General features: G+C 44.5%; 1 protein-coding gene across 2 annotated transcripts in view; it reads right to left on the bottom strand.

Annotated features, from left to right (window-relative positions):
• Window positions 1–12,626, bottom strand: part of SACM1L (SAC1 like phosphatidylinositide phosphatase) — a 270,638-nt gene that overhangs the window by 108,628 nt on the left and 149,384 nt on the right. For both annotated transcript variants that reach the window (XM_069216268.1, XM_069216274.1), the window contains exon 13: window positions 5,710–5,808. In XM_069216268.1, coding sequence (XP_069072369.1) covers window positions 5,710–5,808 — 99 coding nt within the window. The remainder of the gene's footprint in view (window positions 1–5,709; window positions 5,809–12,626) is intronic.

Raw genomic sequence — 12,626 nt, 5'->3', positions numbered from 1 at the left:
CCCATGTCTCTACTAGAATCCCAGATGTGGACTTCCGGGCCATCGCTATCTTACACTTACACTTAGCTAGGGCACGGGCTAGGTCTATGAAACTCGTACCCACCCTGTGCTTTACAGGTCTTAGGAAGCTCCCCAGCAGGCATGCTTTAATGGTCCGCTGAGGTTCTTTCCTAATTGATCCTGTCCCCAAGGTGCTGTAGGACTGCAGCCCAGAAGTTTTGAATAAGGGGGCAATCCCATACCATGTGTTTAAAATCAGCGTCTGGTATTTGACACTTTGGGCAGTGCCAAGCATCCCCTCCATATATCACTCGATGCCTGTGCAGGGTGATCTATCACCCTTTCTTGATCATGGTCTTGACTTCCCCATTTGAGAAGTCACAGATGCTTTTGTCCAGAGGATTGAGGTGGCGTTGGGGGGAGCGCCGGTGTTTGCATGAATTCCAGAATGTGCCTGAACCAGACTAGGTCTAGAACATGTTGATCGGTTATCTGTCTCCAGCGGTGCAGTTGATGGGCTATTCTCCCTGCTTCCTTGGCGAGAAAAGGGAGGGAAGTTGCCAGCGCCTGGAAGAGGTCATTGTCAACAGTTGGTGTCCTTGCCTGCTGACCGGATTTTCCTCTAGGAGGAGGCCTAACATAGGATGCAGATGGTGGGTGTCGTTCCTGGTATTGGGACTGCAATTGTTGGTTAGAGGAAGAATATGTAGGATAACGGTATTGCTGGTATCCACCGCTTTAAAATGATTGCCCTCTTCCTCAGACAACATGAAAGAGTAACTTTCTGTACTGCAAGGTCCCTAATGACTTGGCCATTTCAATATCTGTTTTATTGCCTGGAGGGCATTGTCAACATGCTTCCCAAACAAAGCTTCGCCGTCATAGGGTAGATCCAATATTTTGGTCTGAACTTAGGCCTGAAATTGGTAGCTTTGAGACAACCTTGATGGTGTGAAACAGCTGCCCCAGCGAGGTGCCTGAACCCTGTAGTAGCGATGTCCATCGCACAATCGATGACCTCTGAAAATGTGCGTTCTCCATCCAATAAAATGTTCTTAGCCTCTCCTTTGATATTGTCCAGATACAGAGCAATATCAAACCACAGCTGCCAATCATGCTGCTCTGACTGCGAGTGCCAACAAAGCAGAAAAATGCCCGAAGGTGCTGATAGGAGTGTGGAAGGATTCCTGGACATTCTTTGCGCTGCCTGAGAGATAATGAAATCTGGTATTGGATGACCCGTCAGGCAGACTGCTGCATTCTCCGGTGTCCTGAATTTATTTATTTTTTCCCCAAATCGCACCTTGCCAATATTGTTAGAACAGATGCTGGATTGCACATTACCTTTTGTCCCTCTTCTCAATTATAATCAATAGTGGGCATGGCCCTGACGGTTTTTAAGAAAGGTTCCTTGAAACTATAAAGCAAGCAGTCATTTTGTTTTGCAGGGATATGCAGCCTGAAGCAAAGCGCTGCTCTTTCTAAGATCTTGTGGAAACATCCTATATCCTTCGGAGGAGAGTCAACTGGGGTTTGTGATGGGAATTAAGGTGTTGTTATCACATAGTCCTCCCATTCATTGTGGTAGTCCTTGGGTTTTCTTTCGCTCTCTTCCTCAGATGGTGTGGTGTAATCTGAACTCACCACCTGTAGAGAATGTGCTGCCCGTGCGTAGGTGGGGTAGTTGAAGGCTGAAACGGCAATGAAGCTGTTGAAATCGGACTGCAATGAACAGCACCTGAGGCTGGAGAAAACCTTTTTCTGCAGCCTGATATCATAAGTTGTAGGTCTGAAAACTAGAGTTGATGGAAGGCATACCACCTCTTCTTGGTACAGTTGAGGGTGTTGGTAGTGCGCTTGAGGTGCATAGATGTCTTGTTCGTAGCATTATCCCTCATCAGAGAATTCCTGGCATTTAACATGAAGGATTGAAGGGCTACGTGCTGCACCAAAAAGTCTGCCCTCTTCAAAATTTTCATCCAGGAGATGGAAGGTTAGCAGTGAAGGCACTTTAATAGTGGTTGCATGGGCTGTGTGAGTAATGTTTGCTTTACCATAGATTTGGTCGACGATGGAAACTTAAGAACAGATGGTTTCAGTCTATTCATATGTGATGATTTTCTTATCGACGGAGATGTCGGCGATGAGCCATCCGACAGTAGAGCAGATGAAGGTCTTTTTTTTGTTTTTTGTTTTTAAATGTGCTTCACCTGAGGTGGAGGTGTTGGAGGCTCAGAAGTTGACTTCTGAGGCCTTTTGGAGGACCCTGAAGCAGCCTTCTCCCTTCATCCTGAGGAGAGGTCACTCTTATGAGGTGACTTAGATGGACTGCGGACACCTTCTTTGGTGGTACATCAAGGAATGGGCTGTAGGATCCTCTTTAACTCTCTCAAGAGGCGTCTTCTGAGAGGATATAGATGACGCATCACTCTCATCATCAGAGACAGGATTTTCTCTGGTACAATTTTGGAGCCATAGAAGGAGTCATCCATCACAGTCCTTTAGCGTCTTAGTAGAAAACGTGTGACATACCTTGCAGTCCTTGGTTTTATGGGCATTACAGACACAGTATATACAATCCTGATGAGGGTCATCTATGTGAAGACTTTTTTTTCTGCAAGTGCCACAGGGTCTGAAGAGTCCTTTCTTAGATGTATCTGACATATTAAAACGTCAACTAGAAACACCACAAACAGAGATACCTAATGTGCCGGGTACATAATTGAAATGCGGATGAGAAAAATCTGTAGAAACCCTTTGAAGAGGTCCGACAATAACAAACCGAGCAGAGCTCAGTGGAGACTCCCTAGCACAACGTGCGGTAGAAAATCTGAGGGACTGGAGTTTCTCTCAGGAAGGTTCTACAACAGGGTGGTGTCTCCTGATTAGTTGACACTTAAGTTTAGTCCTTTTTTAAATAATGATTCTGATATGGTACTAAACTGAAAGTTTATGTGACATTACTTTTCTAAGGTACCAGGGACTCCCATCTCGAAGACAGGGAATGATTCAAGCATTTGAATCTATTAAAGTTCAAATACTGGAATGATGTAGATTTCATGCTTAGTTTGTGAAAAAAATGCAACCATTTTGTTCAGATCCTACTGCTGGTTTCATGAAGAAAGCAATATTATTGGATTTAATTTGTCTTGCTAGATGTACCAAAGACAGTAGGATTTCTTTCACCAATACATCACAACTTTGGTCAATTGGGTCTTTTGTCAGTCGTGCCCTGGGGTCAATCCTATTAAAAGCTTTAGAACTGGGCCAAATACAAACTTTATGCACTTGACTCTGCAGGGTAGTGAGGGCAGGCAGCTAAAGGCCTCACAGGAAGTTGGGGGGGGGGGGGGGTGGGGGGGGGGGGGGAGAATTAGAACTTAAACAGCCACCATTAAATTACAGTTCAGCTTGTCTCTTTAGAAAAGAAAGTACTTTTAATAACAGAAAGGAATAAGCTACTACACAATTAGATATGTATTAAAACAATCTCACTTCCAGGCTTAATCCCCAAAACTGCCAGGCTCCTCCCAGCTCTTGTGTCTGTGAGTGTCTAGGGGACCCTCTGCAAGTCAAGCTTAGGCAAGATTAGGTACAGATGCAAATTTCACTAAGCAATCTGTGACTTTGTTCGTGTTTATCATCCCTCGATCTCTTGAGGCCACACAACATGTTTAACTGCTCTGCAATAGGGCATAGCTTGGCAGACTCTGGAGGGTGTGCATGTTGGTGTACACCATCTGTGTTTTCGGTGGCATCAGTTCATCCAAGGCAGCTGTTCTGCTCTTCTCTCCCTCATGGACTGCTTTGGATGTTGACTTGACAGGCTAAACTGGTGAGTGCTTGCTTTCAGCAGAGGCAGCCCTCGTGATAGTCATCCTTGGATAATGCAGTCTCAGGAGTAGGGTAAGAATGTTCTTGCTTCGTTTGCAACAGCTCCTCTGAAGTTGCGAGGCACACAGCAGTGGCATCACCCAGTCCTTTACTATAGAGCAGTTTGGGAGCAACGGATTATTCAGATGTACTTGTTCACCAGTTCGCCACTGGAATCATGCTCTGGGAGATCGGATACACTTTCACAATACAGGTTGATCTCTGTGTTTCTCGCACTGGGTAGTCAGCGCCTCCTGGGTGTTCCACAAACCAGGGGCACAGCTGGGTTTCTCCTGCTTGACAGTCACTACAGGTAAGACACTCTCCTACATTCTGTGAGGTAGGCTTCTAAGCATCAGGAAGACCCACGTTTTCTCTAGCAGGTTACAGGCTTAGAGTGATGTCCCATCATCTCTGAGAAAATGACTGTCAAGACAGACACCAGCCTTGGTTGCACAGCAGCTCTTCGAGTATTCTATAGAGCACTACCTTCCTAGGTGAAGAAGAACTTGAAAATTGAACAAACTGGGGTGGTGCAGACACAGCCATAACGCAAAGTAACGGCTCTCAATGCATGTAGTGATGACACTGGCTCCAAGTAGGATTATCCAAAACATAGGCACAATGAAAACTGAAAACTCTGCAAATGGCTGCCATCAGCCTTTCTGAAGTAGTAACCCTGGACAGATAAAAGTGCAAGTCCTGCCTAGAACCTTCAGCCATCTCTAACAACAGACTCTTCGGATTCACCATCTGCTCCCATCATCTAGCTAATGGTGGTGGTCAGAAAAATCTAATCAGCAATTCCCTACAAACAAGCCTTGACACATATGTATGAGGTGCCCTGCCTCCTTTCTCCCTCATTTCAGTGACTTGGTCTCGACCCCCTGGCTTTAGAAGTGTAAGCAACTCACTTCTAATGTCTTGAGAAATATGTATCCGTTCTCCATCTTGTGTCACGCTAAACTAGGGACCACCCAAAACGGACGTCAGTGCCTTCAGAGCCCATATCCATATTGTCTAGTTTTACGCTCGTGTACATGTCACACGCACACTGTACACATGCATTAGGGACACAATGAATATTATACTGAAGCTAGAACTTTTAAATGTCTGGATCCTGTGAGCCACACTGCATTATGACACAGAAAAACGGTCAGGTCAGGACTATTAATTCACAAAAATCAGTATGTTGCTACCACTGCTTCTTGTCAGCAATTAAGGACATGGATTGGTCATTAAAAGAGTGCACGTTTGGTCCACCCCTCCTGGTTACGGAGCCACTTCAGGACATTGGCATTGCATTTTGTGCAGTCAAAGAGTGTTATGGCAACTTTGCAAATAAACTAGAACACCATCTGTGGAGATCTGCAAATAGGACATATGGAAACTTAAAGGGAAATCCCTGTTAAGCAGTAGAAATTGTCACTGTTTGTTTCATAATAGTAAATAATAATGGACATGTGTGGGTTTATTCAGATTTTTTTATTTGCATCTAAATATGCATACTGACTACCGTGCATCTCTTCTGATTTCCATTGCTGTGTGTTTTGTGTGAAGTAATGCAATGTATAACTGTGCGTAGTTTAATATTTACTAACTTTGGTAATTTACTCCACTATCCAGGCAGAGTCTTATGACAATTAAAATCGATGAGGCAATGATGGTCATTGTCCCTTACCTCACACATTTACTCTTTATTGTTGTTTTTATTTTTAATAAAACATGTTTCAGGAAAGATTAACTTCATCAGTGGACGTACGTTTCTTGCTCTTGATGTTATTTCTAATGTTAATGTTTACAAAATAAAACAGACTTCAAAACTTTTGCACTTACCTAAACTCATCCTGTAAGTCTGCTACTTGGTCTACTAGGATCTGAAGTCTTTCCCATCGCATTCTACTGCATTCTTTGTGGAAATCAAAGGCAATGTATCTAATGGATGAACAAATGCAACACCATTTATTTATATGCTTGTATTGAAAAAACGATGACAGAAAAGTCATAATGTCTCTGTATGATCAAGAACAATCACCTTTAATGAAAAAAACAAGTGCACTTGCTTCCTGAATGAACTGGCAGCGCGAGGAAACTTTCCATTTGTGTTTACATATGCTCTTGTGTTTTTCTCCCCCATAAATGTGCAATATTTGCATAGGCCTGCCTAGGGAATCCCAAGAGTTTGGTAAGCTTGTGCAGATTTCTATTCTGGAGCTATTTGAATGATCTGGTACAGTGTTGATAAACCACAGTGCTCAAGTTTCACAGCAGTTACATTATTTCTCTTGTCCCTTTTATAAAACAGAGGCTAGTAACACAGCTTCTCTGTATGTAGTGCTTTCACTTTAATGAATATAATGTGGAAATTAAAAAAAAGTGTTGCCATCACAAAATAATGTAGGAAAGTATTGGAAAAGACACTCATGTTGAGGGATAACCAGATTTAAATGGCCGAATAGTAAAGGTACCAAAACATCCTAAAAGGAACTGCAAAACTAATCACAGGTGCTATTTAATGCAATCATTGAAAGGGCATCTATCTCTCACACTTCTTAATCTGTCACACTGGTAAGGGTCGTGCCTCATAACACCAGTGCACACTGATGATCATCACACACAAAATAGAAACCCTTCCCACCCACACAGGTTCAAAACAAAGACAACACACTATCAACCACTAACTGCACAGGTATCTGTGCAGGCAAGCACTTGAGCACCCCACAAAGGAGGAATAAGCACTATGTGAACGCTACCATACAATACAACACAACTATACACATCTGAGGTTTGCAGTCTCTTTGACACTCCTATGCAATTTCGTTTTGAACCTTTTGGGATAAGGATGAGAACTAGACATTAATAATGCATACTAATTCTAATGAATGCCCAGGTAATGCTAAGGATCAGTTAGGAAAAGACTACACTGCAAACAAGTGCATTTTTAGAGCTTAATACAACTGCAACAGATTTTCTTAGGAACACGTTGCAAGACAAAGGCAGTCCGCACAGCAGCTTTCACAAAAAATAGTAGTCTCCATTGCAAACCCAACAGAAATACCCAGCAAGTGTTTAGTCAAAGACCGAAGATTGTGCTTAAGGACATATAGTGAAAACAAATTGCAAAGATAGAGTGGGCCACTAACACGTATTGTGCTGTGCACCATGCAGAGAACCTTGACAATGGTTCACTGGAGGCAAATGTGAACAGGCTACATGAATTGAGAATAAAACGGAATGTTAAGAAGCTGGTGAGCTGTTGAGTTTTGAATGTCCTTAAATCATGAATGAACAGGAAAGGGTAAAGTACAGGGTGTCCTCATGTTCTAATCTCAAAGAGATATCAGTTTTAATAACATGTTTCTTTTCCTCAGTGTACAACGACTCATTCAAGTTTCAATGTGATGTCCAAGTGAGGGGCAGACTAATCCCACTTTTTCCTGCGGTAAACGACTCTTCCCCTCTCATATGGGAGGAGTATATTAGTGGCCTTTGGTGCACAGTGAAAAACCAACCCCACCTCAACCTACTGGAGCTTTGTACCATTTGTTGGGACAGGAAGGCTTTCCTGACGTCCTTCGAGGGGAGGCTGGAACAGGTTTTCATGGACAACATCAGTGCTATTTGGTACTAAACAAGTTAGGTGGAGTGGGGTTCTGTGCTTAGGGGCTTTATGTCTCTGGAGATGACTGGAGCAGCAAAACATCTTTCTAGTAGCCAACCACCTGGATGGGTCCCTGAATGCCAAAGCAGATGAACTGAGCAGATGTCACCTGACAGATCACAAGTGGCATCAGCTTCCCGAGGTGGTATAGGTAATCGATCACACTACTGGTGTTCTTTGCTCCCCCTCTTTTCTGAAAGAGGCAGGCATGCTGCATTGCTTAGACATCAAAAGGGCCTTAATTTCTTTTTACAGCAATCCTACCAAGACCCTTCAACTGGTTTCTCAGCTTAGGGGGGGGGGGTTCTGGAGTGAATAAAGGGAAGGAAATTGGATAGTCCTCTGGTATTAAAATCTGCTATGCATTAGTCAAAAAGCAGCTGTGGGGGTCTGAGAGCCCACTGCTTTAGGGAGACGAAACTGGGACAAATGGTATTTGTGCTTGATGTCTGCCAGGCTGCAACGCGGGCATTGGTTCTTATGTTTATCAAGCATTGCTGCCTTTGCAGCCTTGAAGCTGTGCCCACTAGGATTTCAAGTTCAATTGCAGGGCTAGCATTAGCCACCAGCACTGCTGACAAGGAGGATGCACAAAACCAAGAAGCATTTGAGCCATCCTTACCGAAATCCATCACTGAACCTGAAACACCTTAACACTGTAATAGTTCTGCCATCTTCTGCTGGTGGGTCTATGACTGTCGCAAGGGCACCATCAGCACTCTAGGAGATAGGGAAACACAGAAGTCCTGAACTCTGAAGATGGGCAGCAGCCACTTTTGTGAACATCTAAGGGGCCAAGGTAGGCCGAATGGAAGCACACCAAATTATAATAGTTCCTGACCCATCCTTAACTGTCAGTAATTCCTCTGGGACTACAGGCGGGTATATGAAAATAACCTTCCTGCAAATCCATGGACAGCATCCAGTCACCCAAATCCAGTGCAGACTGAATCTGAGCTATCAGCATTCTGAATTTGTCACTCTGGAAAAAGGCATTTAGAGGCCGAAGTTCAAGGTTAGGATGAAAGCCCAGGTTCTCTTTTGACATAAGGATTGTAGACTTAACAGCTCTCACCTCTCTACAGGTATGGTAACAGTTCAATGGAACGTTTTGAGAAAAAGATGCACCTCCTGAACTGCGAGGGCCAGATGCTTCTTTGAAATTCGTTCTGGTATCAGACGAAAGTAGGGTGTGGTGTATATGGGTTGCAGGGGGAAGTCCCTGAGAACAATCAGTAAGAGCTCCATACATTGGACCAGAGTTATTAAAGACAAACTAAAACAACTTGGTGGCCACTGTAGTAGGGGATGAGGAGACAGACGAATGATGTAGCAGCTATCTTGTATGATGCCTGCCAGTACCACAATCACAGCCATGAAAGGCCTGGCCTGTCTGCTTCACCACTAGCTTGGAAAGGTGCCACTGCCTTACTGCCAAGCCCCTAGAACAGCCCCTAAATTTGAGGAACTGATGAAGGAATTCTGTTTTCACAGGCCCAAGGAACACACTTTTGACCTATTATTTTAACTGTCCTAGCAGAGTTTATCTTCTCTTTGAACCATTAAAAGGAATGTCCATCAGCAATGCCTGCACGTTGCCAGAAAATCTGGTCTGTGAAGCACAACAATACCAACAGCATTGCCAATTCAATTCACGGTATCTAGGCCAACATGGATGAAATATTTCACTGCATCCAGCCCATCACAGATTATCAGAACCAGGGAGGCTCTAAGGTTCTCTGGGACACCTGGCAAGATATCACTTGACACATTCCCATAAGGAATGCATGTACTAGCCTAACAGGCAGAGTGTTTCTGGATCCGAAAGCCAAGCAGGAAAAGATCAGAGAACTGGTTGGAAACAAGTTAGGAATAACTCTACTGGTCTAAAACTGCATAATAAGACTTTCCAGAGTTTGGTGCAAGTCGGTGTCATCTACTCACATGCCAACTAATCGGAGGACAAGAGCATGGTTTCAACCATGTAGCCATCAAGGGGTCTATGAGGGAGTCACTAAATGGAAATAGGGACTTTGATATTGCCACTCCTCATTGGAGAATCTCCATTAGGACATTTATCTTGATCTCAAACGAGGGCACCTAAAATTCTAATACCTCAGCTGCTCTCCGAACCATCAATGAAAATGATGCACCTTCCTCTATCGGTGGTACATATGGAGATTCTAGCTCTGTGTCAAATGAAGTATCAAACACACTGGCATTTTGTAAGTCAAAGTATACAGCATCATCAGTATAATGAAGGAGAAGTGTAAAGTTTTACTCCACAGGATCCTTCTTCTTTTTCCAAGTTTCCTTTATTATAGTTAAGGAGTCATAACACATTCAGCAGTTACAGACACAGCCTTTCTTCTTTCTCCTCCAGATCCTTCTCCCTCCCCATCATTCTATTCCTGACCTCAGCTTACTACATCATCACAGTCCAGGTTCCATAAAGGAGATGCTACAATGAATAGTAGGATCTCCACACACCTCCCCCTTTCATTATAAAAACAAAACAAATAAAAAAGAACAATGAATACAATATGATCAACTATGTACAATAATGTAGAGCATCATGACAATTTCAACGATTAAGTTTGCAAACATTCCCCATGTCTCATGTAGATCCATTTTCTAAAACCACCACATTTTTTTTTACATTCAACACCCGTTGAGGAGGAAAATATTTGCTTTCTCCTTTAAGAACAATACCTTTCTTCCTTACTGCCACCCAATCTCTTCTTTGTATAGTGCGAGATTTCACACTCATTCTCCTGTTGTAGTGTGTGGCACATTTTTCCTGCATCTTCTCAACCTTTGACCTTATTGACTCTCTATCGACCATCACTTTCTTATTGGTCTTCAACCACGCCAGACACTCCAACACACCAGGTTCCCTTCCCTTTAACAATACAAAAGGTGACACTTCCGTTATAGAATGGGGAGTCGTTCGATAGGTCCATATAATTTTACTCAACTCTTTTTTCCACGGAAGTTGATTCGCCAAGGATCCAAGTTTTCCATTATTAATCGGTTTACCCTCTCCACCAGACCGTTGGCTTGCCGATGGAAAAGTGCTACCCTCTCGTGTCTGACTCCAACTTTACGTAAATAATCAGTCATCTCTGATGATATAAATTGCACCCCATTATCGGACACAATATATTTTGGTATGCCCTCTTCCATGAATACCTCCTCAAAGAACTCTATCACTACTGAAGTTTTCACATGCCCAACCACTTAAGTAGTGAACCATTTGGAGTGATAATCTACTAACACCAGTATATATTTACACCCCACTCCCAGACTGGATATAGGTCCAATGAAATCTACAGCCAATTTTTCCCATGGACCATTAGGAAATTTCACAGGAGCCAGGGGTACGTGCCTTAACACCTTGGTCTTATCGCTGTTGGCACACGCCACACATTTTTTTACTGCTTCTTCCACTTGTTTGTCCATCTCAGGCCACCAAAATGTCTGCCTCACCTTCCTTTTCATTGTTCCCCTGCCCGGATGTCCTTGATGGGTAATCTCAATAATGTGTTTAGGTATACTAACAGGTGGAACAAAGTTGGTCCCTTCTTAATCGGTTCTGTGCCTTGGACGAGGTCACCTCGTCCAAGGCTACAGTTCCCGTGTGCCTTGGACGAGGTCACCTCGTCCAACGCACGGGAACTTGGGGGAGCGCTAGCCACCCCCCTGTGCGCCCCTCTCTCCCCCCAAGGCGGGGATGAAAGGGGAAGACCTTCCCCTTCCATCCCCGGCAATCTGATGACGTCAGCGCGCGCACAGTGCGCCAACGTCATCAAGTGTTGCCGGGACGCGCTGGAAGCCATTTTCTTCCAGCGCATCGAGGGGAAAGGACCCAAAACCGTGAGTCCTTTCCTTTTTTAGGGTTTTGAGGGGGGGGGGGTACAGACACGGGGAAAGGAAAGGGTTTTTCCTTTCCCCCTGTGCCTGTTTCCCCTAGATTCCCGCTCCACGATCGCAGGAATCTCCACTAGCCACCAAGGATTTTTTTAGGTCTGTTTCTTTTGAAGGCGACCCCTTGGGCTATTTTTTTTAGTACCCCCCACTACAGGGGCGAAATCCACTAGCCACCAGGGATTTTGTTTTGTTTGTGTATTTTGGGCAGGGGGGGGGGGAGGGATCCACTAGACACCAGGGATTTATTTATAGAGAAAAGTTTCTTTTGGGGGCAACCCCTTGGGCAAGGGTCGCCCCCCTGGGGGGCTATTTTTTTTTTGTATTTCACCCCCCCCCCGATCTGCCTCCAAGGGGAGGTGGGGGGGGGTAAATCCACTAGACACCAGGGATTTTGTTTTTATTGTTTATTTAGGGGGCAACCGCTTGGGCAAGGGTCGCTCCCCTGGGGGGCTATCTTTTGTTTTCTGTTTCGGCCCCCCCGATGGCAGACCAGCCATTTTTTTGGATGATCTGGCCCCCGGGGGGTGGAAGCACACTAGGTGCCAGGGATTGTGTGGTGTTTGTGTGTGTGGTGTGTGTTTGGGGGCACCCCTTGGGCAACGGTTGCCCCCCCCAAAGTGGGGAAAGTTCGTATTGGCCATCTCTGCCCCCTTTGGGGGCAGATGGGCCTATTTTTGTAGGCCCATCTGCCCCAAGGAGGGCAGAAACCACCAATACGCCAGGGATTTTTTTTTTTTCCCTTTTATTTTTTGTTTTGTGCTGGGGTGCCCCCTTTGGGAAGGCTCGCACCCTAAAGGGGGCACAGAGGTGTTGCCCATTTCTGCCCCCCTTGGGGGCAGAATGGCCAATTTCTTTACACCCATCTGCCCCCGAGGGGGGCAGGATCCACTTAGGTACCAGGGACAACTTCTAAGTTCTTGGTGGTGGAGTGTTTGTCAACTGGCGAAGTATTTGTGATTATAACAATTTATTTCTTCTTTTTCTTCTAGTTCAATGCTTTTGCTTCCTTTGCTGTGGATCCTTGCGGTTTTGGCAGTAGTTGTCCTGTGGTTTGCATAGTTGCATGTTTTAGGTAAGTGAAAGTAATTTACTCTAAAGGAGTATTGTTGACATGCATGAATGACATGTTTGTAGGTGGTGTACTAAATGCAGTATTGTGTGT

This window comes from Pleurodeles waltl, chromosome 2_1 (assembly GCF_031143425.1).
Source record: "Pleurodeles waltl isolate 20211129_DDA chromosome 2_1, aPleWal1.hap1.20221129, whole genome shotgun sequence".
Taxonomy (NCBI): domain Eukaryota; kingdom Metazoa; phylum Chordata; class Amphibia; order Caudata; family Salamandridae; genus Pleurodeles; species Pleurodeles waltl.
The sequence above is the reverse complement of the archived record's forward strand: the minus strand, read 5'-3'. Positions and strand labels throughout refer to the sequence as shown.